Below are 27,068 nucleotides of genomic sequence, written 5' to 3' on the forward strand. Positions count from 1 at the left end.
CAGAATTACAAGAGCCAGACCAGAGTTAGAGGTGGATGCCAGCTGATAACACTGTGTCACTAGCCCCTCCTGCTGTGTCTCTAACGTCAGAGATTTCTTTAAGCACAATCTATCCTCTAAGGCGTGGGCAATTCTATCTCCAAGAAGGATGCAACATAATCCAGGAAGTTACTTGGGGAGGAGGGTGTGATGGGAACAGCCCTCCCAGGGGGATGAGAGCAAACACCATGATTTCACATACACCAGGCACTTGTGGGACCCGCAAGGAATAGCGATGCTTCTTTCTCGCCATCACCGGAAGCCGAGGGCCCTTAACACCGAAAAGCTGAGGGCGTGGAATGGGCTTACCGCAGGCCCAGATATCCACAGGTTTTCCATAGGGATCTTTCCTCAAGACCTCAGGGGACAAGTAACCTGGGGTGCCAGCAAAACCTGCAGCAGAAGAGAGATCAGAGGCACACTGAACCTACTTTCTCTCTCAATAAATCCACATCAGCAATTTCCTCCAAAGCCCTTCTCATCCTGCTGCTTTTGCAACATAAGTTCTCGGCACACAGGCTGCAAGAGATGAGAGGCTGGGCTTCTCATAGTGCCTGGAATCTAAATCAGAGGGCAAGTCCATGTGTCTACCAGGAACTCCAATGCCTCCCCAGAGGCAGCAAGAACGCAGTGCTGACAACAGCTAGACTTACTATACTGAGTCATGAAGGGCCAGGAGGGATCTCTGTACCCTCCCACCCTCCTCCACTCTCTAAGCAGGCCAGGACCATTAAAGGTCTGGTTTCTAGTTCTGAAAGAGGAAGGCAAATCAGAAAGAGGAGGAAGGGTGGGGACTGCACACTGAGAAGATAGCGTCACCCTTACCGAACCAAGCTTGCTGTTCTCCTTGCACTTCAATGGCGAGGCCAAAATCAGCCAGCTTGACAGCAGCACCCTTGCATTTACTTGCCAGCAGCAAGTTCTCAGGCTGTAGAAGGAAAAGGGAGAAGCTTATGAGGCACCCACCCCATAGCCCAGAGGGAGCCTTCTTTGGGCCCACACAGTACCACTACCTGGCACCAGGTGGCGCCAAGACTTCACAAGCAGGAGGCAAAGGAGGGGCGCCTGGTAATACCTTCAGGTCCCGATGGACAATGTCATGCTGGTGGATGTGGTTAACACTCTCCAAAATCTGATGTATACAGTGGCTGAAAAAGCAGAAGGAGAAAAAAATGTCATTGCAGGGCTAAACCACCTCATCCAAGTCCATATGCTGTGAACTAAAAGCATGTGACAATGGGTCACAGGTTCACAGAGAATCACTGAACCAGGAGTTCGTTCAACCTATTTGCTTTCATTTCATTTTCTTAAGTTTTATTTTATCTTTAATTGACAGATAATATGCATCTATTTATGGGGGAATATGTGATGTTTTGATACATGTTTACATTATGGAATGATTATACCATGCTAATTAGCATTTCCATCACCTCAAATATTTACCATTTCTTTGTGGGGAGAATATATAAAATCCTCTCTTAGCTACTTTGAAACATACATTATTACCAACTATAGTCACCATGTTGTCAACAGACCAGATCCTACTCTTATCTAAATCTCTATCTGTTGACCAATGTCTTTTTCTTTTACCCAACCACCTCCACTCCAATCCTTGATAATCACCACTGTACTTCTACTTCTGAGATCATTCATTTTTAGATTCTACATATAAATAAGATCATACAGTATTTGTCTTTCTGTGCCTGGCTTACTTCATGTCCTCCATGTTGTTGTAAATGACATAATTTCCTTTTTTTAAAAAACATTTTTTAGTTGTCAATGGACCTTTATTTTATTTATTTGGATGCAGTGCTGAGAATCAAACCCAGTGCCTACCACTAAGCAAGTGCTCTACCACTGAGCCACAACCCCAGCCCCCCCCCCACATTTTTAATATCCAATCATTTGTTGGCACACACTTAGGTTGTTTCCACATCTTAGTTATTGTGAATAATGCTGCAATGAACATGGGAGGGCAGACATCTCTTCAAGATACTAATTTCAATTCCTTTGGGTATTTATCCAGTTAGTGGGATTGCTGGATCATATGGTAATTCTATTTTTAGTTTTCTGAGGAACATCTATACTGTTTTCCAAAACAGCCTGTACTAATTTGTAATACCAACAGAATATAAGGGTTCCCTTTCCTCCACATCCTCACCAACACTTATTTTACAGAAAAGGAAACTGAAGTTCAGGTAGATTAAGTGGTTTGTCCAGGGTCACTCATTAAACAGGAGGAGAGAGACTAGAATAGAGGTTCACCATGGATTCTTCTGTCTATAAAGGTCTAACATAACCAATTGCTTTCAAGAGATCAGGAGACAACCCAGGCTCCAGAGAAAGGTGAGACCATCCAACCCCTACCTTCTTTCTCTTTCCCTATATAGTAACTTTGTTCTTAGAGAAGAAGCTTATGCTGGCAACTTAAGAAAGAAGAGTCCAACTGAGTCACCTAAGTTGTTTTGGGATGACTGTACGCCTTCATTTATTTAAACATTCGTTAAGTGCTTCCAAGGTCTTGTGCTTTGTATTACACAGGACATAATGATGAACAAGACCCATAGCTTCCCTGAAGTTGATTATCTAGTAGAGCAGCTAAAACAAGCAGGTTTCTTTAAGAAACAATATACATGAACAGTTTTTAACAGCGCACAGAGGAGCATTTCTGAGCAATGCTAACAGAAAAAGACAAACTAAAACCCAGAATCACATTCGGCAGCTGATTTGTGTGTCCGAGTGTGTGTGGTACTGGGGATTTAACTCAGGGCCTGTGCTTGCTAGAAGTGCTTGACCACTGAGCTACATCCCCAGCCCTTTTAAAATTTATTTTGAGAAAGGTCTAGCTAAGTTGCCCAGGCTGGCTTTGAACTTGTAACCCTCCTGCCTTGGCCTCCTGAGTAGCTGGGATTACAGGTATGCAACACCATAACCAGTTGCTGATTCTTGAAGCAGGCAACTTACAACTCTCTCTTGCCAGCCTTGTGGTCAAACTTCTGGCAGGAAACATGGGCAGGCTACAGCAGTGGTTTTCTTTTCTTTTCTTTCTTTCTTCTTTTGTACCAGGAATTGAACCCAGGGGTGCTTAACCACTGAGCCACATCCCCTGTCTTTTTATTTTTATTTTGAATCTCTTTAGGTTGTTTAGGGTCTTGCTAAGTTGCTGAGGCTGGTTTTGAACTCACAATCCTCCTGCCTCAGCATCAGAACTACTGGGATTATGGGTGTGTACCATCATGCCCACTAGCAGTGGTTTTAAAATGGGGGTGAGTTTGTCTGGAGACATTTCTGGTTGTCACAAGCTGGGGAGGGGGAAGGATGCTACTGACATCTACTAGCATGGGATGCTTCCAAGTGTCTACCATGCACAGGAGAGGCTCTCATGACAAAAATTACCCAGTCTAAAAGGTCAGTGGTGCTAAGGTTGAGCACAGATGTACAGATAAGGTTGTACCTTAGAGTACAGATGTCCAGTCATCAAGCACCACCAGGTATAATGGGCAGGTCTGCAGAGTATTCAGATGTGCTAAGCTAGGTAGCTAGATTTCTGATTTCTTTCTCTAAAATCTGGTGCTGGGGGTCCTGCAAGAGCCAAGGGGTCTTATCAGGCCCCAGAGGCTGAGGCTGGGGCTGTGCTAGCACAGCCCAAGAGTGGTCTAAAGAGACTTGAAGACTGAACTGCAAAGACGAGTCTTCACAGAAATGTATTATTAGAACAGAGCCAGACTAGCAGGGAGAGCCTTCTGGCCAAAAATGGCAAAAGTGCGAAGTGTCCCAGCAGAGCCAGGCCAAGCCCACTGGTACAGCCCCCCCTCCCGCAGTTCCCTGAGCTATCACGCCTCCTCCCGCCCACAGTCTGGTCCTCCCCTGCTGGCACTGGAATTCATCTCCCCACTTGAGAATTTTTCCTGAGGTTGAAGCATCTGAAGTTGATCAGCAAACATTGGCCGCCCGAGGTTGAGAAATTCGTGAGGAAGCTGCACTCCCCCACTTTCCAGAAGCAGCCTGAGCTGCCACATAAGCCAGATAAGCTGCAGGCAGGATGATCAAAACCAGGTTGTAAGGACATCACCCTAAGAGAGAAGTGGGGCTGGAGGAAAAGCTGAGGTGGGAAAGACAGGCCAAACAAGTGCCTGAGAGCTGTGGTGTGGGTGGATCTGCGGTGCCACATGCAGGCTTCTGTGGAAGGCTGGAGGCTAATGCATGGGACTGCAGAACAGTACTCCTGCTGAAAGAGCACCATGTTGAAGCTGGTCTTGGTTGTCAAGGGACAAGGTGACAAAGGCTAAAAGCTCCTGAGATGGCTCCCATATTTCACACATCTTTGGGACAGAAATCATACTTTTTCTGTTTCTAATCACCCCAGGACCTCCGCTCAGTGGCTTGTACATAGTAGGACTTATCAAAAGAAAGAAGAGGGATCGAGAGGACCCTCAGGTTTGCTTGCCAGTATGAGGAAATGCAAAGAAAATGTATTTCTGGGGTGACAGGGTAAAGGACACCTCAAGAGGCTTTGCCAAAATTGATCTGGGATACTGAATTTTAAACTTCTGATATTGCCCACAGAATGCAGCCCTAGCGCAGCTCTACGGAATCACTATTCAGACAAGAGTTCCTCTGATCTTCCTCAAAGGCACAATGATGCCGGCCCCCTAAGGTAGACAAGACTTATTTCAATCCTAAACTCAAGAGCTGCACTGGAAGAACTGGGTCTTCATCTCACCTGGCATCTGCTTCACTGTAGTACTCTCTAGCCACGATGTCTTCAAACAGCTCCCCGCCAGTAACCCTGCAAGCAACAGAAGAGGAGGAGGTCAGAGGAGGTGGGGTCCCTTAGCCAACCCCAGTGTCTAACAGGTAACAGAGTTGCACAGCAAAATAGCTCTTAGAGAAATCTTAACTCCACATACACTTTGAGAGTCCAGAATATACTCAATCCTTCAATGACATGGGGTATCCTGGGCTTCCTCTTCTTCAGGACATTTCTGTTTCTATAACGTACAGATTAGCTAACACTTAAGGCAGTTATGAAGATACAGGGATCTAAGAGAAAATATCCAACCTACCCCAAAAATCATGCCTTTGTTTGAGACCAATATGAACACTAACATAGAGCTGTCCAAGGAAGGACAGACCTACTACTGGAGTTGAGAATGAGATCAAGGACACAGAAACCCAACCCTAACAACACTGGAAAGGAGTTTCCAGGAGGTAAAGAGCCACTTTTAAGATACTAAAGCACAACCAAAGTGGAAGAAAGACCAATAGGAGCCCAGTTCATGACTAATAAAAGCTACCCTCAAATTCCCAGAATTTTTAAGTTCATGCAAAGAGCAGTCCTTTATCTCTATACTAAGGACAAAACACCAAGAAATGAGAAACAAGCATCTGCACAAGGTGCACTGCAAACAGAAGTGCGAGAGCAACGCCATTCAGAGGCTGGCACTCTGCGGAGATCTGGAGAGATCATGAGCAATGAGACCCCCAGGAGGCCTTGGGCTAGCAACCCTGCTCCACTCCAGAGAAAGTACACAATCAAATCCTTTCTCTCAGGCAAAGGAGAGGGACCCTTGGCAGAAGCTGAAGACCCAGTTCAGCCTTTTCCCCAAGCCTTCATCTTGAGCCAGCTGGAGGGAGAGGCCCCACACCCTGGAAAGGAGCACTTACAGGTCAAACACGAGGTAGTGAAACCCTTCTTCAGAAATACTGTCATGGAGGCGCACTGCAAGAGAGGAGATGGGGACAGAGATTAACAGAGAGAAAACTCGGAAATCCTATTCTCCTCCTCTTCAACAACCCCACCCCAGTACCATCCTGTCAGCCTCACCAGGCTCCCTCCTGAAGGCACTGCAGGGCAAAGTGGCAACATGCCCAACACACACAAAGCCAAGGTTACATAGCCACAGAGCAAGAGACTGGTGCTCTGGTTGCCACCTCCGACTGAGGCAAGAAATAGAAGCTTTGTGGCCAAGATGTAAATCAAGACCGAGAAAAGTAGAAAACCTTCCCAGAGGGGCTAGTCCCAGAGAAGGTGGTCCCTAAACATAGTGCATGGTGGTGCAACAGACTGAGAAACCCCTAGCAATGCTGACAGCAGGAGCATGGAAAATGGAAAATGGGAAAGACCAGGAGCACTTTCAGAGGGGCAAATGAGAACAGCAGAATGAAGGGTAGCGGAAGAAGATGGAAAGGCAGAGCCCAGCAGGAAGGCAAAACGAATGGCCAGCCCAGGAGGCCAAGCCACATTCAGGCAATGACGATGATAACCTGTTTATCAAGTGCTTATCATACTTATGTGCCAGGCCTCGTGTTAGGTTCTTGGCATACATATCTGATTCCATCAGCATTTAGTGAGCACTATTGTATGCCAGCCCCTGGGCTAGGTAGGTGGTAGTGTTTATGAGGGACAGACACAGTGCCTGCTTTCAAGAAGCTGATTATGCTGCCCTGAGATGAATGTTATTCCCATTTTATAGAACAGGACAACAAAGGGTAGGAGACATAAAGTCTCTTGCTAAAGGTCAAAGAATTACTAAGTGGTGGGTCAAGATGTGAGTGAACCCAGGCTTCTCTGACTCCAAAGGCAGGTTCACATTACTGCCTACTAAAGAAACACAGGGCACCACACACACCAGGTTGTGAGACTGCTCACAAATGTACCACAAGAGCATCATAAATGAGTCCAGGAGGGCAGACAGGAGAAGACTAGGGCAAGTTACCAACTGTAAGAAAAGGTTGGCAAGCAGAATCCCTTCCCAATCCCTGCCTCCAAAGCTCTTGGGCAAAAGACCAACCTAATGTCTTCTGAGGTCTCTTTATCAAGCTTCTGCCCACAAAGCCACCTCTGGGTTAAATGCCAACCCCTGAGCATCATTCTAATGTAAACATGACTTGCTTTGGCCGCCTGTCCTGATGTTCCAGTCCCTTCCCTCACCTGAACTCTCTTGATGAGAAACCTCTGTTCCAAAGGTCTCCCTCTGTTTGACCCTTGCTCCAGTCCTCAGCAGTTAAAGGAGCTCTTCAGGAATGGCCTGACACCAAACCAACTGGTGAAGTGTTCAGATGCAAAGAAATCACGCTATCTCTTCCTTGGCAGGCCCAGACTGCTTCCATTTCCAGTGCCAGAGCATCTTCTAAGGGCGGAGGCACTTCCCTAGGTCCCCTTCATGCCAAAGTAGGATCAGCCAGAATGCAAAATAGAGCACCCAGCAGCCCTAAGGCACTGAACCATCACCACAGTCCCCTTGTTTTCCTTACTTGATAAATGCAGACACAGAGGCCTGCCTGGGCCAGATCCAGGGCCGAACAACTATCTACACATCGCACTGCCTCCCTATTTGATCTGATCTGGTTATTCAACCCTGCACACTTCCCTACATCTACAGATGACAGAAGAGGGCTTTTAGGACACAAGGAGGGAGCTAGAGCAAGACCTCTGCATCCATCTCGCCCACCTAACCCAGTATGCTTAATCAAGCTCCCCAAAGCCCTGCCACCTCCCTCTGCACTTTGCTTCTCTCGTCTCAGTTGGTGCTTCATGCTGAGTCCTGCTGTGGCTGCTCCCTCGCTTCCAAAAGGACTTTCCATTTAATTAAAAATTTGCTATTAAAAAGCATTAAAGTGTGTAATACAAATAATCCCCTGGAAATCATCTGTCCCAGAAGCCAAAGACCAGCTTCATTAGGAAGCTGACTAACAGCAGCAGGATGGTGAGCTGACAGGACAGCAGGTAGGATGCTAACAACCACTCCCAGGGCAGCCCTGGCACCCAGCCCTGCTGAGTCTGGTTGGGCCTGGGCCCTCAGTCTTGCCTCACCTGGATCCTGCCCCAGGGCCTACCCCCTGCCCAGCACTGCAGACCTGAGAACAGTGCCAGAGGTGCAGCACCCAGGCCTTTGCCCAGACATGGAGTCACTGGCATGTGCCCTTCTCCAGGAAGGCCACACATGGAGCCCAGGTGGGAGGAGATAAGAAAAGCAGCAAAGGAAGACTAATCCTTCCAGGCCACCCAGACCTGGATGGCTCTGATGTATGCCTAGCACAGGCAACCACACACAAAGATAAGGGGGGGTCTGAATAAGACTGCTATCATTTTCATTTTAATTTGAAAAGAAAATTAATGAGGAATGGAGGGCAAGAGCAAAAACCTGACTGAGTCTTCTAAGCATAACCACCAGATTACTAAAGATAATCATCAAAATTATAAACTAACACTTAGTTGAGCTGTTCCTTTGTGCCAAGCATCATACCATATGCTTTACATGCACTATGTTACTGGACCCTAGCATTAACTCTGTAGGATAGCCACTTATGATGCCCTCAGCAGATGGGAGAGGAAACTGAGGCTCCCGAAGAAACCTGTCCTAAGTCACAGCAAGTGGCAAAACTAGGACTTGAAGACAAATTGACATCAAGATCCTGGATATCACAGAACAATAAGAGAATCACTTTGCCTATCCATCTGCTTAGGTAAAAGAGTTCCAATCTGTCCCCACAAGTACTGCCATTCTAATTGACTCAATAATGCCCATTAGATGGCTTTTCCGAAACAGATATGCTCATATGTATGGAGTCCAGCCTTGCCATCACAGAGCTTCCAGGCAAAGGGAAAAGACAGATTTTAACCAGCAACTAGACAAATACATACTAGTCACAACCAGAGAACTGTGAGGCAGAAGTAAAGGGTGCTATGGCCAGGTGGAATAAAATAATCTGACACCCAGCCCATTTCATAGTAATGACACAGCATGAAGGTCGGGGAGGGCCAGACCAAGTTTACAGACAGGAAGATCTGGGAAAAGGAGTACAAAGCATTACTGCACTTCAATGATGAAACCTAATTACTGAGCTGGGGATACAGCTCAGTGGTAGAGTGCTTGACTGGCATGTGTAGCTAGATTCAATCCCAGCAGCACATAGACACGCAAAACCCTAATTACTATTCTTTAAAAATCAGTGGACGGAAGGGCAGGCCGAAACACCTACATATCTTTATTTGGTATTTCATATCTTTGAGGACTGAGAAACCTACAACCCAAATGCTGTGGCTATTTCCAATTTTCAGAAAACCACCCAACAATATACTACATTTAACAAATCTTTTTCCAAAAAAAATAGTGAAAAAGTGTCACTGTTAAAAATGTCTGCAGCAGCTGGGTGCGGTGGCGCACGACTATAATCCCAGCGACTCAGGAGGCTAAGGTAGGAGGATCGCAAATTCAAAGCCAGCCTCAGCAATTTAGCGAGACCCTATCTCAAAATTTAAAAAAATAAGAATAAAATAAGAACATCTCTAGCAATATCATGGTGGGATAGAGGCCCTGTTGACACAGGAGCTTGTGGGGGACTGAGTGTGAACCCCAGGGGACAGCTATGGCAGTACTTCTCCCTTTCTGAGGTCATTCATGATCCAATGTTTCCTTTTACTTTGCAACTGTTTTTACTACACTTACTGTGAGCTTAAAAAAACCCCAGGCCCACAGTAAATGGTCACCTTGCTTGAATAATTTATGAACCGAGCTGGGGCTGGGGTGCTGGGAGTTGAAATCTCCATTCATTTTCATTTTCATCCTCTCTGTTTCTGGTCTCCTTCAGGCACTGAACCCTCATGCTTCTCTATGAAGGGGCCCAGACAACAAAGCAAAGGCAGACACATATTGATTAAATAACTTGCTTCTAACTAGAAAAGCCTAAACTCAAACCCAGCAAACATGACTCCAAAGCCACAAACCTTGGCTCTTCAAGTATGGACCATGGACCAGCAGTATCAGCATCACCTGCAGACAGTGAGTCATGAGGCGTCTCACCCCTCACCCCCAGTCCCTGCCCACCCCAGACCTACTGAATCAGGATCTGAATTTTGACGTGATCCCTGGCTGATTCATAAGCACATAAAAGTTTAAGAAGTGCTGCTTTAAACCACAACTCTAAACTGTGATCGAAACTGCTGGGGCAGCTCAGCACGAAGGAAGACAGAGTCTATTCATTAGAGGAATTTAGAGCAGAGAGCAAGCAGATCACAGGTAGAACGCACTCCATTCAGACTTCAGACTATCAGCACTACATGGCTCCTCCACTCAACTCCCCACTGCTGGCCACTCTCCCGGGGCTGTTTCGAGTTCAATAGTGTAACTCACATCCAACAGGCATTTTGTTTGCTTGTTTGTTTTTAATTAATGTTTTTTTTTTTTTTGGAGCAGTTTTGAGTTCACAGCAAAATTGAGTGGAAGGTACAAAGCGTTTCCATGTACCCCCACCCCCACATATGCAGACACCCCCACTATCAACATCCCACAAGAGTGGTACATGTGCTACAATTGATGAACCTATACTGACACATTATTAACCAAAGTCCATAGTTTACACCAGGGTTCACTCTTTCACAGGCTTTTAACTCTGCTAAGAATATTAGGGAAAAAACTGGGGATACCTCACCCCTTGTACCAAATATTCCTTCTGAATTCAATTGCCTCGCGCCTGACAACAGCCAGAAGTTGATGATCTGCTCTTGCTCTCAGTGTCCTTGACTGTGTACTGCTCTTGGGCCGATCTAATTGTTTCATTCTGGGATAGAGTTAAAAAGGCCAGAGCCAAAAGGGTCACAGCTTTGAAAGAAGGAGCAATGGAGAGACGAGAGGAATAGTGAATTAGGAGCGCACAACTGCCTCCTCTACAGCCACAAGCCAGGTCCGGATCCATGGCAACCTCCACCTCCTGGACCTGCAGCTCAGTCACATCTCCAGGAGTCCTGGTTCCCACCAGAGCCAGAGGGCACAGCCAGCGAGCAGTCCCAGGACAGAGCCCTGACTCACTCTTCCCTCTGGTCTGCCCTTAACCCTTAAATTTGGTCCTCAAACCAATATCCCCCAGGACCTGTGAGCAGACATGAAATGGAAGCATAGTTCTAAGCAATTTGATCTTGACAAAGTGACTGCCACACCTATTTTTCCTGGGTCTTGCTGCCTTCCTACCAAGTGCAGACACCTGGATAGGTGCCTTTATTCTGAGCTAGGGTAGGTTGTAAAAGGCAAGGGCTGCCAACCAAGTACTCTAAGAGGTCAAATGGATATATTTAATTCTAGAAATAAACAAAAAGGAGACTAGAACTTTCTTCTACTAGCATCCCATTTTTGTCCTTCCTGTTCATTTATTATGCCCTGACCCTGTATGGTCAACCTTACCTGTGGTACAGATGATACAAATATGAATCTGTGTCCTCTATCACTGATCCCTACCCCTTTGTTCTCCTCTCTACAAGAAAACAACACTTCACTGTTGTACAAAACTGGTCATACGAAGCACAAAGGAAAGGAAGCTATTATCCTCAGACCTTGAGACCCAGGCTGGCATATCAAAATGTTTCTGAGCTGGTGGTTGGCTTATAGCCAGGCCTTCTGATTCAAAAAGCCAGGAAACACATTTTTTTCAAAATGTGGAATCGTGTTTTTAAATATGGCAAATAATTAAATATTTTTAGAATGCTGAGCCAGCCAAATAAAACATGCCTCAATTTGTGAGTGCTGTTCTAGGTGTTTCTCTGTTGGCCCTCTCTTATCCAAGGCAACACGCGGGTCCCATCGTGCAATTTTCAGGTGAAGGTCTAACCTTAAAGACCACCCAGGAGCTCCAGGACTAAGGCCAGGACTCACTGTCTGAAAGGTTCTAGTTCCATGGAACATACCGCACCAAGTGGAGCTGAGCCCCAGCTATGCCAATCTGCACTGGGTGTAATCTAAGCCACTGATTACAATCTATAAAGCCCTGTGTGGTGGAGTTCTGGTTACCTCAGAGCTGCTCCTCTCCCTGTGGGCTAGGGTAGGACCTCAGATCCTCCACTTATGAGCTCACATGGAGCCTTCTGAGACCTGGGGAGCTGAAGGCTGGGTAGCTCTGGAGGCAGCATCAAGCTTCGGCAAGTGGCCTCACAGCCCTGGCTGCCAACAGAGCAGAGTAGGAGGCCTCAGGGCACTGTGGGAGACCTGATATTTAGGCCATGCCTGAGGAGCACAGAACACATGTTGTCTTTTGTGATGACTCAGGACTTTCAGGGAAAACCTAGGAGATGCTCCCTGCTCTGCCTTAAGTCAGCACCAGGGGTTTCTGCTCAAACACTGCAGCCAGCCCTTTCTGTCCTTTCCTTCTGCAAGCAGCACCAAATCAGGGCCAACACTTTTGGCAAGACTATTTCAGCTGAACAATGTGAAACTGAGCAGAGTGGGTTGTAGCAGGCAAACCTCTCAGGCTTTAGAACAACCAACAATGTGCTCTTGTCCCCCAAGTCAGGATGGGAACAGAGAGAAATCCTCTCAATTTTTTCTCCTTCCTCATCCAAGTGGCCCCTGCCATCCCTTCTCCAGAGAAGCTAGGCGGGTGGGCAACTTGCTTTCCTGGCTCTAGGAAAACACAAATGGAAGTGCCATGGAAAACCCTCAGAGTGAGCAGGACACTGCAACAGGAACAAAACTCTTTCAAGTCCAGAAACAAAATCCGAGTTTTTCATGAGGGCTATGGATGGCCCCTGATGAGGGGATGCTGGCAGCGTAGTAGGCCGGAACCTCGCATACTGAGGGCTCTGGACCTCAGCCCAAAAACGGAAGGAGAAAGGGGAGAGCAGGAGGTCTAAACCCTATTACAATGCCTCATCTCTCAACCTTGAGATGGCTCGGCAGTAATGGGGGTACTCAGGTCCTCTAAACAAGAAAGTCTGAGAATTCTGAACACAGATGCTATCCTGCTTAGGCGAAAAAAAAAAAAAAAAAAGATACCAAGTAATAAAACCCATGGACAGAGGTGACTCCGTACACAAAAGCAGTGACCCCGTTCTCTCTACTGTCCATAAAATACCACAGAATAGTCTGCACAGGGCACACTCACCAATATTTGGATGTTTCAGAAGTCGGCATATCCGGGCCTCACGTTCTAGTTTCTGGTGATCTAAAGCAGAAGGTGAAAAAAAAAAAGCATTCAACCAACCATTATACTTGTGGTCACCTGGCTATTCATACTCCTTCAATTCTTGGATACCAACTGTGCACTTCTGATAATTTGCTAAATTAATGCAACAAGTCACAGCAATCCTGGAGAGTTATTTCCAGATGAGAAAATGATTTGAGATGTAAAGATCTCAAGCTAGTGAGTAGCAGAGCTAGAATTTGAATCCAGGTCTTCAGTTAAAATTCTGGTGCTCTTTCCTCTACAATACCAGGGTCTTGAGAATCTCTTTCTTGTTAGAAGTACTATCACAGGCCAGGTGCAGTGGTACATGCCTGTAATCCCAGTAACTCAGGAGGCTGAGGCAGAATTGTGAGTTTGAGATCAGCCTCAGCAAATTAGCGATGCCCTAAGCAATTCATTGAGACTGGGAATGTGGCTAGGTAGTTAAGCACCTTTGAGTTCAATACCTAGTACTAAAAACAACAAAAAGTATTGGGCAGGGGCTATGGCTCAGTTGGTAGAGTGCTTGCCTTATATGCACAAGGTCCTGAGTTCAATCCCCAGCACCACACACACACACACACACACACACAAAGTATTTACACAGCTGACACAGCTGGGTGTGCTGGCACACACCTGTAATCCCAGCAAGGTGAGAGGTTGAGGCAAGAGGATCACAAGTTCAAGGTCAGCCTGGGCAATTTAGTGAGACCCCTTATCACCCTTTTTAAACAATAAAAAGGGCTGGGGATGTAGCTCAATAATAAAGTGCTCCTGGGTTCAATCTCCAATCCCCATGCCCAAAAGAAGAAATATAGGTAGTGCCCCCTTATCTGAGGAGGATACATTCTAATACCCCCAGTGGATGCATGAAACTGTGAATAGTACTAAATCCTACGTAAAAGCACTGTGATACTGTGACAGTCGGTCAATCTGATAACCCAGAAAGTCACTAAATGACTAATAAGTAGGGAGTTTATACAGCATGAATATGCTGGACAAAGGAATGATTCACATCCCAGGTGGGATGGAGCAGGATAGCAAGAGAGTCCATCACAGCATGCACAGCATACTCAGTATGCAATTTAAAATTCATTAATTGCTAATTTCTAGAATTTTCCATATAATATTTTTGGACCATGGTTGCCCACAAATAACTGAAACTATGGAAAGCCAAGTCAAGGATAAGGGGAGACTAATGTAATAGCTAAAGTTATATTGAGCCTAATACATGACCAGACACTATGCCAGGAATTTTGAATATATTCTCTTATGTAGTCACTCACAGCAACTGTGAAACACAATGATCCTGACAATGAAGATGTTGATGATTAAGATAATGATGATTTTAAATAATAATAATAGTAACAACTAATAGTTATTCAGAGCTCACTTCAATACCAGACACATCTTGCAATTTATCCTCATAATGCTCTAGGAAGTTGGCACTATTATGATATCCATTTTTAAAAATTTTTTTAGTTGTAGAGGGACACAGTACTTTTATTGTATTTATTTATTTTTATGTGGTGCTGAAGATTAAACCCATGGCCTCACTGTGCTAGGCAAGAACTCTCCCACTAAGCTACAACCCCAGCCCACGATGCCCATTTATAGAAGGAGAAATGGGACACAAGTCCTGCTTATCCCCAGGATCCTCCTGGTCACTTACTGATGTGAGCTTTGACCTCTTCACACTCAGCCTTTGGGATTACTCCGCTGTGAGGAAATGACCAGAATCCACAAGTCCTCAGATCCAAGTGAGCTGCATGGGTCAATTCCTTCCACAGGAAGGAGAGCTCCAGGAAGTAGAGAGAATGCTGCTCAGAGCTAGGAGGCCAAGGAGCCTCCCCACTTTATCTCTCTGACTACTGGAATCCTGCCAGGCCACCTTTTTTACAGTCTTCCCTGCTCCTCTTGGGAGACTGACACTTCTCCCTCCTCTGACTACCCCTCCACTTCCCACGGTGCTTCTCATGATTCTCACATCACATATCACAACGGTTACCTTTTGGTCACAAGTTCTTCAAAGGACCTTTTAAAATAGTACTTCCTAGAGTTCTTTCCATAAACAGGGACTCAAGAAGGGCTTATCAATAAGAATACTGGCAGTAATAACTATCACTCACTAAGCATTTATTCCAAGTCAGGCAGAGGCCAGGATTACCACATTTCATCCTCACAGAAACTCTGTGAAATGGGCATCAGATTAGCACTATTACACTACAAATGAGGAAACTGAGGCTTAACAAGATAAAGTAAACTACCCAAGGTAACACAGACAAGAAGTGGACGCAGGTAGTATGGACCTATTCTAGAATAACAGAATAAGGAAAAGTGAGAGTATCAAAGACTTTAGGCTTTGGGAGAGTAAGTCTAGTGTACTCCCCTAGGCCAAGCATCTCTATCTATCTTGATAGGGGTTTTCTCTACACCCAAAAATACTACATGGAAAATTTCAGAAATAAGTAATTAATAAGTTTCCCCTAAATAGCACATATTCTCTGTAAAGCCTCCTATGACCCTCATAATAGGTAGGTGCTATGATTGTCTCCCATCATAGATTGCTATAATAAAACTGAGGTCCAGAAAGTTGATAACTTGTCTAAGGTTCCACAGTAGAATGGGGATCGAACCAAGATCCAAACCCTGGTCTGTCAGTTTGAGATAATGTAAGGACCACAGTCTAGAAGGAGTTCATGTTTGTCGTTTCAACAACCACCTCCAGCTTTGTCCTCGACTTTCCCTCTAATGATGGTTCTGCTTTGTGAAAGGAGGTGGGGACATACTGAGATTAGTTCCTGCTGCCCAGCTAATCCATCCCAGCTGCCCAAAGATCTGGGTCAGGCCTTCCTTCCTGTCCTCTGGTTCCACATGACCACTGACCAGGACGTATCTAGGAGAACCCCAGGTAACTCCCAACACCCACACTGCTTGGTATCCCTTTGTCACAGATAAAAGGATATGGCTAGGGGCCCTTATAAGCTACGGCAATGAAGGAAGCAACTATAGCTCTTCTTGGTGGAAGGGGCTTGGGGAATCTTGCTTTTTCCAGATCTGGCCAGATGTTGGGGCAACCTCACCTTCCTCCCAGTCCTGAACTTGAGACGGAGGTACCAAGCTGGGAAGTCCCCAACCTGCAGATCCATCGGCCCTATCTCTAACCACTCACCTCAACACCCCTGACCCACAACTCTGGCTGCCCAGGCAGGTATGAGAGAACAGCATCTTGCAATGTAGAGGTAGCAGCTGAGGGGAAGAGCCAGAAGATTAATGTTCATCTCTTCCCTTAAGTCTCTAACTGGCTAATGGTTATAGCCCCATAACAGCAACAGCACTAAAAATAAGGAAGGGTGCTTTGGCTTTACCAGTGACTCAGACTGGAGACAGCAGACACAAATTCAGGCTCAGTCTCCCAACTCCTCGAAGGAGCTGCCCAGGGTGTAGAGGGTCATTGTCAGCCTTAGTTCAAATCCTAACTCCAAGGTCTTCTCTGAACCCCAGGGCTGAGCCTTGGTCCTTGTTCTGATTCTCAGCCATGGAGTAGAGCAATTAACACATTAGTTTTGGAGTCAGACAGCCCTGGACTGAGTCCAGCACTGCCATATCCAGCAAGTTATTAAATGCACCTGAGCCTCATTCATTCCTTCAAAATTTATTTATTGAGGCCTACCATGTGACAGTCACTGTTCTAGATGCAGGGAAAGAGTTGAGAAAGAACCAGACAAAAAGAAACTCAATTGCCTATTAGAGATCACAGTAAGTGCTACACAGAAAAGTAAAACAGTGAAGGGAGAAAGTTTAAACAAGGTGGTCAGGAAACCTCAACCAGGAGGTGAGCCAGGCACATATCTGGGGAAGGAGGTCCTACTTCTAAAATGGAGACAGTAATAACTGAGGTTTAAAGGAGGCAATATGGATAGAGTACTGAGCACAGTGTTTGGCACATAGTAAGAGCCTCCTTTCCAAGGGCCTAGTTATAAAGAGGACAAGGTCTCCTGGCCCAGGCATGTGATCACATGATATTGCCAGAGAAGAGAGCAGAACCCACTTTCCCCTCTGCCTGGGCAGATGCAGGGTCTGAAATATGCTGCCTGAGTCCTTTGGTCTGTACTTGGGGCTTCCTGTGAGACCCTCCATCATTGTCTGGGCATGGGGCTTACCCATGCCTACAGCCTAAAGGTGAAGGGGAGCAACAGGGACTCCTCAGAGAGAGGACCACCATGGAGCACCCCTGCCAGTGCTTCTGCAGCCTCACTGCCAGTAGTGCCCTGCTATCTCAAAGCACTCTGCTCAATGAGCCACACAGTTTCTGACAACCATTCTCCCAGTTTCCTTATACTGTGCACAACCTGGCTATCACCCCAGCCTCTCTCTCTCCCATATTTCCTGTCCTGTAGTCACCTCCAGGAGTGGTCCATGACTGAGAAAAAGTAGACTGCTCCTCCCCGCAGGAACAAGTAATGATTTGTACAGAGGATCTATCCCACGTCCAAGGACATACTAGCTAAACAGAGCATCCCCAAAAGGGGAGAGACCACTAAGCTGGCTTGGTCCACAGTAATGGGAATAGGCCCTAGCTGAGCATCGCAAGGCGATGATATACCAACTGATGTTCCTGCCACAAAGGCAGCCTCCTCCCTTGAGACAATCCTCCTTCGAGTGACCACTAGGGAGCAGCTAGGATCTTCCCAGGCTGACCCTCCACCCACCTTTCTACCAGGCTCTACCCTATCCCCTCCCACAGCCCAGCCCAGCCCCCTCTTCCTGTTTGACAACAGCCACTTCCCGCTTTGCACAGGGCCACTTCCTGCCTGCCTGTACGCTACTGCCATGGAGACCCACCCCTGCCGGCCTTCAGCACAGCTCCAACCACAGCCCTCTGCAAGGTTCCCCCTCAAAATCAGAGGTGGCAACAGGAGCAGAAAGCAGAAGCAGCTTATCAGGGACCCATTCTGTCCTCCAGGCCCTGCTTGATCCCTCCGCAATAGCCTACCCACAGCAGAGCCGGGCCCTGGAAAACCAGGATCCCTGGAAGCCCTGCCTCTCCCACCTTCTGCCCAAGTGCTTCACAACTTGGTCAAGGATGCTGTGATTTCATAGGAAGGATAATGAGGAGTGACCTGATGCACCAAGGGAGGCAGAGAAAAGGAAGCAGTTAGTGAGGTGACAGCATATAGCAAAGGGGCACACAGAGCCTTAAAACTGCCTTACCACTCCAGCACCAAAAGAGAAGCCTACTCCTAATGTGCTTCCTTTCCCCCCTCCCCAGGATGGGGGGAGGGAGGGCTGGCTACCAATTTTCCATGGCCCTACCAGGGACCAGCCCACCTGATTCAGTGACATTTCCCTAAGAGCACAAATGCAAGTACTGGCTTCAAATAAGAATTCTGCTGCCACCTAAACACAACGCTCTGTAAGTGGGAAAGGACATATGGTCATACTCTGGCTACGAGGACTCTCCCTAAGTTCCAATCTCAAAAACACACTCCACTTTACAAAGGGTATTTCACAGACGTTTGCCTATGACTCCAACACAGATTATAAGAAACTTCCAGCAGCCCCATCAATTTCAGACACTGGATGGGGGGGCCAGGGGGCCTCGTCTTGATGCCCTCCTGTGTATCCCACCATCTCCTTGTCAGATAACAGAAGCCCCATCTGGCTGTGTTGGGCATCGCTTTGAGGAGCAGAAACAAGGGCAACACAGGGATTTGGTGTCATAATCCACCTTCCCCAGCTGCTTATAAACAGCTATGGGCCTTGGGCACTGACCAGTGAGAATCTCAAGCCACAGTCTCACTGACCTCCCCCTCACACTGCAACACCATATCCCTTCCTCTTTGATTCTAACTCAAAAGGTGCAAAGAGTCTTCAATTACGTATGAGCAGGGATCATGGTTTCTAATTCCTTTACAACTATACACCAGAGACTAGACAAGTGCTATGAATCCAGGAGAGCCTGAAATGTGCCCATGTGAACCCCTAAGGCTCTGCACCTCCTGCTTTCAGCCCTGACTTCAGAGTTTCAACCTGGTGATACAAAGACCTGAGCCCCACCATGGCCTTTGGATCTCAAGACAAGGGAAGCTCTAAGAAGGGAAAGGCAAGAGGCGCCAAGACGTGCCCCACAGTTTAAGCGCCAAACTAGATTTGACAGAGAGAATCCCCATGGGGTCACTAGCAAGCCCCAAGAAGGCAAGGCTCTGCCTGTGGACACTGGCCACTTTCAAGGGCCAGAACAGGGTCAGTGCTGAGTTCTGTTTTCCCCCCCGGCATGGCTCCTGGTGCCTGCAGCCTTTGCCCACTGTTTTGGTGACATTTCCTTCATGGTAACCAGCCCCAAGTAAAACATCCCAGGAAGCAGCCCCTAAAAATAGCTCCTCCCAGGGCAGCAGCAAGCAGGGGGGAGGGGAAAGAGAGGGAGGAGAAAAGAGGGGAGCAGATGGAAAGCTGCTGCTGCTGCTGATGATAGGGCCCAGGAAGTAGAGATGGTGTTGGGGGGGAGTGGTTGGAAATGTCCCCACCACAGAGTCCAAAAATGTGGGTACAGATGAGAGCAGGGCCTCAGCCAGCAATAATGAGGGATTTGCTCCACTGGGCTTAGAGCTCTGGGTCTAGATAGAGAGGAATGGGGTAACACCAGATTCATTTACAGGAACAAAGTACCCAGAACCTGTATTTGAAAGGGAGCAACTCAAGGGGAAGTGAAGGCCATGCTGTTTGAGGTTGCTGGAATCTGAGCACCAGCAAAATCATGGGCATACCTACAACTCAAAAACAAAACCAAACATAAACCCCAAACAAATCTTTTATGCCTTGGTTTCCCCAACAGTCCCAGACAGAGCTGTCTGTCCATGAGTAGGTGACAAAGGGCCTCTGCAAAGAGGCACTCAAGAGGTGCGAAGTGTCCATCTCTTCCTGTCACCACCCTTTTGGCACCCATGGGATCAGGCCCTTGTCAGCCTGCCAAGTTGTTCAGAGAGCAGCAAGCACAGAGATGGTGGCAAGAGCTGGTCCCAACCCCCCTCTTCCCTGTCTCCAGCCTCAGCAGAGAATGGGGTCAGCCACTCACCTCTAGGGTTTCAGCATAGCTTCTGACGAGGGTATGATGACAAGGAATGAAAGCAAGCAGCAGGAAGAAAAGCAGGGCCCTTGCCTGTGGGACAGGGTCTGTTTTCCAACCTCCATCCCCACCCCTGATACAGCACCCCAAGTCCCTCTGAGGAGGTGGATAGGAGGGCAGGGTGACAGCCTGTGTGACTAAATCATGACTGTGCAATGAAACTGGCCAGCAGAAGCCTTGGCACAGAATGGGGACCTCTAGCTTGCACTCTCATCCACGGCAGGTAGAAGTCAGAGGAGTTCACTTATATGAAGGATGCCATTTCTCTGTTAACAGAAACAGCCTGTTTTATCCTCAAGAAGAAAACATGGTTTTGCACATAACTTCTCAATGCTTCCTCGAGTCCCGGAATTCCAGTACAGCACAAAGCTTCCTCCTTCCTCTTCCCCTCTTTCCATTGCCACATCACCCTCCCTCCTCTTCCCCTCAATTCACCCAGATCCTTAACAGGAAAGTATCACTTGGAGATACCACAGGGGACACAAATGTCATGGGGGCTACTCAGGCCAACACCAAAGGGTGGGGACTTCCAGCTGGCACTATCCAGGGGGATCCCATTTCAGTCCCCAGGGCCAGCTGGACCCAGAAAGGGACAGCCTTTACCCTTCCGGTGGCCAGCATGCCACAACACCAGTCACTCAACCTGCTACAGCCTCAGATGCAGACACTGTCATCCCAATCTGGGGGCCCAGAATGAGGTCCCTAATCACAGATCAGCCAATGTGCATGCACATTTGGCCACATTCTGGCAGACACCACTGGGAGACCAAGGTGTGGCTGGTAAATCCTAGGAGTGTATCAAGAGCAACTGTCCCTGCTGTTGCTGATTTTAGATGGCATTTCTTGAAGAGTGGCTTATGAACTATCTACATGAAATTTGCTGGAGCATTGTTAAAAATGCAGTTTCTGGGACCTCACCCCAGACCTCCTGAAGCAGTAGCTCTATGGACAGAACCTAGCAAGCAATATTTTAAATCAGTACTCAAGGTGACCACTAGGCACACTAACATTGACAGTGAGTGCTTAGAGAAAGTTCCAATAGTAGTCCTATAATACTATTACCAACAAGAAAAGAAGAACTGTAAGCTACACTGACTTCCTACATCTCTCCTGTCCCAAGAACAGGTCTTTATCCTCATCTGTCCTCTCCTCCAGCTACAACCTGGTTCTCTGGATCAGAAAGGGGGAACCCAAGCCAGCATCAGGGAACAAGGGCTCCAGCAACTTGACTTTGAGTTTCCCAGGACTCAAAGCCAAAAGGTAACCATGATTGGTTAGTCTTCTTGATCCATTCATTTAATACATATATGCTGGGTATGTATTAGTCACTTTGTTAGGGCCCATCCACACAAAAGTTAAGAAACAGATAAGGTCCCTTCCCTCACCTCCCAGGTCCTCACAAAGAGGAGAACTTTTCTTACAATGTAGCTTCAATAGAAATTTCTTCACATGGGGTTTACAGATTAAATAAATAAATAAATATAGCAGGTGCGGTAACAGATTTCATAACACTGTTTCTGGTAGCATCTCTCATTAAGGCCAAGGGCATTACTCCCAGTACCCATCTAGTGAAAGCAACTGGAATCCAGATAAATGGTCCAAATACAGAGGTTTTTTTTTTATGATGCTAGTTGTCCCAAGGATAATTTCTAAGTCATGCAGAAGAAAAAAAGACCATTTGCCCTTAACTGTAGCAATATGGGGAAAATGCTTTGGATACAAGTGAAGAGAACAGGATATAAAATGTTATGCTCCACGAGGTGAAAATCTGTATGCATATGAATAAAGATAAGAAGGGAATATGAAGATTTAAAAATAAAAAAAGACATAAGGGCTCAGGCTCCTTGGTGGGGGGGGTGCTCTTAAATCTTAAAATAACGACTTATCATTGCCATCACCTGGCCCACTAGCTCCTGCATCCAAGCCTATTTAAATGCCTCCTTCGTCCTAGCAGAGCTAAGCTAGGAATCATAGGCTCCTATAAGAGCCCAACTCCACACCTATTGCTGGTCTAAAGCAAATGGAATGATATTAAGTGACTTTCAGTGATTATGTAGAGAGGCCCACAGACAAAAAAGGTATTCAAAGAACATCCATGTGAACTCCTTACGTGGCAACCCAGTCACCAATGTTGGTGTTGGAGGCTACAATGACAAGAAATGACAACCCACAAGAAGGCTTCCCATCATATCTGACTCCCCAGAAGACTAAGTAATCTCTCCCCAGGTCTCCAGGGCCACCTCACTATGAATGCCAGGGAGAAGCAGCTTTATGCCCTCTTTCTCTCCTTTCAGTTTGCAGCACAGAAAATTACAAACAAGAAAGCAAGCCAAGCAGGGAGTCCCAGCAAACAGCAAGCCCCTTCAGACCTTCACAGACTACCCTGGTGGGCCCATGACATTCCCAGACACAGAAATCTAATACCTATGGAGCCCTAGACAGACAGACAACGATGAGTGAAACACAGCCCCAGCAGCTTTATAAAATATACAGCGTAAACTGAGAGGCTGAAGGAAAGCCACGGCCTTCACTCCCTAACCCCATCAGCACTAGCCTAGTAAGGACGTTGGCCCAACCCTCTCCAGAGGTTCACATCCCCACACCCAGCGCAGTATGCCCCTTGCTGCCTCCATATCCAAGATAACATCCTCCCATTCTCCCACCTCCAAACACTACTGGCACCTACACATTCCTAACTCTTCTTGATGGCATCTGACTCTATCAGCCAGGACCAAACCTCTGTCCCAAAGTAAACCTGGTATACAAGCCACACAAGAAAGTCCCAGTCTTGGCATAACAATCTAAAGAGGGGGAGTTGCTGTCTGAAGCATATGATTTCACACAAGAATCCTCTTCTCAAGTTGAAAAAAAGAAATCAGAAATTAAACCTCATCTGGTTTGGGCAGGGAAAGAAAGATACCAGTTGGGAGGACTGAAAAAAGTGGAAAGGAGGTAAAGAAGGAAAGGGATGCTATCACACAGCGGGGTTCAGGTGGGTAGGGAAGGAGGAGAAGATGAAAGCTCAAGGTAGGTGGCTACACAAAGTCACCACAATCACTATCTCATGTCCCAGATTTTCAGCTTCCAGCTGTCTCTCCCACCTCACCCGAGTGAGAGGATACCATTGCGATAAGGAAACCAAAGCACTGCATCACTGACTGAAGACTCCAGACATCAGCCATTTCTGATACCTGGACTATGTGCGGGCACAGGGAGGTATCCGTCTTCAACCCGGAGTCCCTGTCTGCACCTTCGATTCTTAGCCAAAGAATATCTGCCAGAGAGCCCAGCTCCTCACTAGGCTGGTGCCTCCTACCCCAGGGGAGGAGGGCATCTGACCACCCACATATCTCTATAGCAACCACTGCCTTGGACTCAAGGTGCCCAGAGAGAAGGAAAATAAACAAGTCAACTTTACAGTCAATGCACTCATCAAGAGACAGAGGCAGGGAGGGGGACAGCAAAACAAGCCCTGCCAGTGGAGATGGGAGAGACTCCTCAGCCAGGGGGCAAACAGAGTCCTGCTAAACAGGTCCCAGAACAACTGCCAACATGACAGAAGCCCACTGTCATCTCTGTGGAATTTTATAGCTTCTCTGAGTGCTTGGGACATCTATTACATCTCTAGCCCTAGAGATGCCTGCATCATTATTGGCCAAAGCTCACATCTTCCCCAGGGCATCTGTAGTGGTTCCTAATATATTTTCAGTATCCTACTGCCCAGTCCTAATTCCTTTCTCTGAGTCTCATAACCTTTATCCCAGGGCTGCATCTTGCAGCCCTCAGGGACCTAACCTCTGTATTAACCAGACTTATTTGCAGAATGCTTCACACATTGCTGGGTCTACACATATCACATGAGGTAAGTTTGGCAAACACCCAATAAGAGGTTCACAGAGCATACGTTCGAGGTGTTAAAGATGGGCCCTGACCCTTCTAGCCTCAGGTACTAGGGAGAATCTCACAAATGAGGCTTCAAAGACTGGGTCCTCATGCTCCTCACATCCCATGGCAAGGCAGTTACTGCCCAGACTGGGCCACTGGGATTTCCAGACCATGAGGCATCATCACTCTCCACCCAGGACAGACTACATCTGCTGCTGCACCACCAACTTTGTAATTTGATCAAAAAAAGCAATCAAGTTCATCTGGCAGGATTTGTTCCCGAGAAGCCCTCGCCAGTAGCAGCCTCCCCTGATGTTTACAGATTTTCTTCCCTTGGGAGTCTGTTCTGCCGCCTGGTGGGTAGGGGAGGCTAGATTTGTCAGAGCTGCTCATTTACTGCATTTCCATCCAAAGTCACCATTGGGGCACAGGGATTAGGACAGGCCTGCAGTGGCCATCACTACCCTAAATAGAGAGGTTCCAAGTGCTCCAAATTAAGAGCTCTCTGTTCCACACCACCCACCACCCCCAGATCCTCCAACTCCCTAGGATCAAACTCCTTTAAGCCTTCAGGGACCACTCCAGTTACCCACGTCTCTTACATCTTCATTCTTTTCTCCCTAAGCACTTTCAATACCTCACACGACTCCTTGTCTAGCTTCAATGTCGACCTACCCTGAAATTTCAACTCATTTTTAACTGCTAAAATATTTACTCCCCAACTCCTAGGGCATCTGCAGAAGTCAAAGCCCCTGGAAGGATCCCTAGGGAGAAACCAAGATGGAGAACACTCACCTCGGGCAGACAACTTCTTGGTGTTGATGATTTTTGCTGCATACTCCTGTGTGGAGGTTTTCTTCACACACCTGCGGACCACAGAGAAAGCACCCCTGGAGGGAAAAGGGGGAAAGAACTGGGACATCGAGCAGGGCAGAGTGACACAGACACACTTTAAGTCTAACGACAGTGATGCTCTCACCAGCAGACAGTCAGTCACACATACATATACATACACACAAGCACACCAGTGCAGTGACCACCACCAGCCAACATGAGGCAGAAGGATGAAGCCACAGCATGACACTGAACAGATGTGGGTGGAGTACCACCTGGTTCCCACCCCCTCATCTAGTCCCTGGGCAAAGCAACAGCCCCAACCTCAGGCTGTACATCAGGAGCTGGTGGGCGATGCTTCAAACACACACCTGCTGCATCTCACTGATAGCCCTGCAGTCCTGGCCAAGAGAACCAGAAAAGAGAAAGAGAACCTGCCCTTCTCTCTGCAGTAATAGTTGAGGGTAGGGGAAGGAGAGGTTAAAAGGAAAGTATAATTCCAAGAGAAATCCCCCTTAACCAAGGGGGAAAGTGAAGCTCACCCTTCCCTCCCACAACCAGCATCATCCCACCGCATCCCGGCTCAACTGACAGCCTCTGGGAAAGAGGGCACAGTTCTGAGTCTGACATCAATAGCTCCCCTTCCCCACGATATTTTCCTCTAAGCTCCCCGCCAAATGGAAGCTCGCATTCCGGGGCTCTGGAAACGTCTAGGGGGGCGAGCAAGGCGGGGGCTGCAGTGGCCCGGCTTCGCGTCGCGGGTGGGGGTTGGGGGTTAGAGATGCAGCAGCGGCCAGCTCAGGGCCGAGGGGAGGGGGATGCTGCGGCTGCGGCGCGCGGCTCCCGGGACCACTGCAGGGATGGGGGGAAGGGCTGGGGGTGCTGCAGCACTGCCCAGCTGCGGGGCTGGGATCCTGGAAGCGGCATTAACGGGGGGCGGGGCCGGGCACCAAACATCCCCCCACACCCGGGCACCGCAGCGGGGTTGGAGCTGCAGGGTTAAGGGAGGGTCCTGAGTGCCCGCGCGTGGGACCTAAGGATAGGGTTCAGAGTGAATCTCCGAGCAGGGTGGAGACGAGACTGTAAGCAGGCGGGGTCCTCAGGGGGGGCGCCTAAAGGGTGCAGGAGGGGCGGGGCTGGAGAGTGCCCAGGAGCGGTCCGGGGGTTGCAGTCCCAGCGGCAGCAGGGTTGCAGCAACCCTGGCAGCTGCTGCAGGGCGCGGAAGGGGCTGAGGGGCAAGGAGTCCAGGGTTGGGGGCTCTGGAGGCAGCACGCGGGAAAGACTGGGGGTGGGGAGGATCGAGGGGGCGCTGCAGCGACCGGTGCAGGGCCGGGGGGCGGGGCGAGGAGCCGCATAGCGCCGGGGCGACTGGGGTTGGGTGGGGGGCCAAGGCGGACGGCGGGCGGCAGGCGGGCCATACTTGCCAAGCTCCTCGAAGAGCTGGTAGTCGTCGGTGAAGCGGGTGCAGGTGGCGGTGGTGGCCATGCTGGCGGGCGGGCGGACGCGGCTGTGCAGCCCGCGCCGACGTCGGTGCACAGTCACCGCCGCCCGGCCGAGGGAGCAAGAGGAGGAGACGGGGCTGAGCCCGGCAGCACCGCGAGACTTTACCGGGGAGAGCGAGGGAGGGAGGGACACCCCCGCGCCCGCCCGCCCGCCCCGCCCCCAGCCCCGCCGGCCCCCCGCCCGGCCTCCGGACCGCCCCCGGGGAGGGGCCTCCCGTCACCGGCCCCGCCCGAACCGGGAGCGGCCGGGGCTGGGCCAGGAGCGTCTGAAAGCCGAGAAGTGGGGCGCGGGGGTCCCAGTTCCGGACCACCAGCGCTGGCATACAGAGCTGAAAGGTTGGCGTTCTGTGACTAGTCCCGGGCGGACCTTGCAAGGGCTCTGAAACGTGCGTGCGAGAATGGGTTAGGAGTGGTGTATGGGTCTGGACCACCGAGCTTTCTGGAGAGGCCCCACACGTGGGTCCCAAACCCTCAGCCCGGCTTTCACCAAGTGGAGAGACGACCAAGGTCAAGAAGGCTGTGTCAAACTGCACACTCTGGAGACATCCCCAGTCTGTACAGAATAAACTGCCGGTAGCCTTCCCTCAGGGAGCTGACTGTCTAGCCTTGTACAAGTATCAATGCCATTATTGGGGGGGGGGGGGACCCTTCAGGCGCGGTTTCATCAGGGAGACCAGGCCAGGGGCAAAGGACGCAGGTGGAACTCTCCCTCAGGCCAGTAATGAAAGGGAAGAAAGGGAAATGATTTG

At 48.4% G+C, this 27,068-nt stretch overlaps 1 protein-coding gene across 24 annotated transcripts in view; it reads right to left on the minus strand.

The window, feature by feature from the left end:
- Positions 1-26,429, minus strand: part of Camk2g (calcium/calmodulin dependent protein kinase II gamma) — a 58,119-nt gene extending 31,690 nt beyond the window's left edge. For 5 of the 24 annotated variants that reach the window (XM_047554427.1, XM_047554421.1, XM_047554428.1 and 2 more), the window contains exons 1-8: positions 26,238-26,423; positions 24,779-24,873; positions 12,913-12,972; positions 5,707-5,761; positions 4,763-4,828; positions 1,115-1,187; positions 865-967; positions 349-432 (exon numbers count right to left, since the gene is read on the minus strand). In XM_047554427.1, the coding sequence (XP_047410383.1) occupies positions 349-432; positions 865-967; positions 1,115-1,187; positions 4,763-4,828; positions 5,707-5,761; positions 12,913-12,972; positions 24,779-24,873; positions 26,238-26,302 (601 nt within the window). In that variant the 5' untranslated portion in view covers positions 26,303-26,423. Of the gene's footprint in view, positions 1-348; positions 433-864; positions 968-1,114; positions 1,188-4,762; positions 4,829-5,706; positions 5,762-12,912; positions 12,973-23,289; positions 23,342-24,778; positions 24,874-25,141; positions 25,219-26,237 lie in introns of those variants that run through there. The other 19 variants (XM_047554422.1, XM_047554417.1, XM_047554420.1 and 16 more) reach the window with 8 other exon arrangements.
- Positions 26,430-27,068: the final 639 nt, after the last annotated feature.

The sequence above is a fragment of the Sciurus carolinensis genome, chromosome 5 (genome assembly GCF_902686445.1).
Source record: "Sciurus carolinensis chromosome 5, mSciCar1.2, whole genome shotgun sequence".
In the NCBI taxonomy this organism is placed as follows: Eukaryota; Metazoa; Chordata; class Mammalia; order Rodentia; family Sciuridae; genus Sciurus; species Sciurus carolinensis.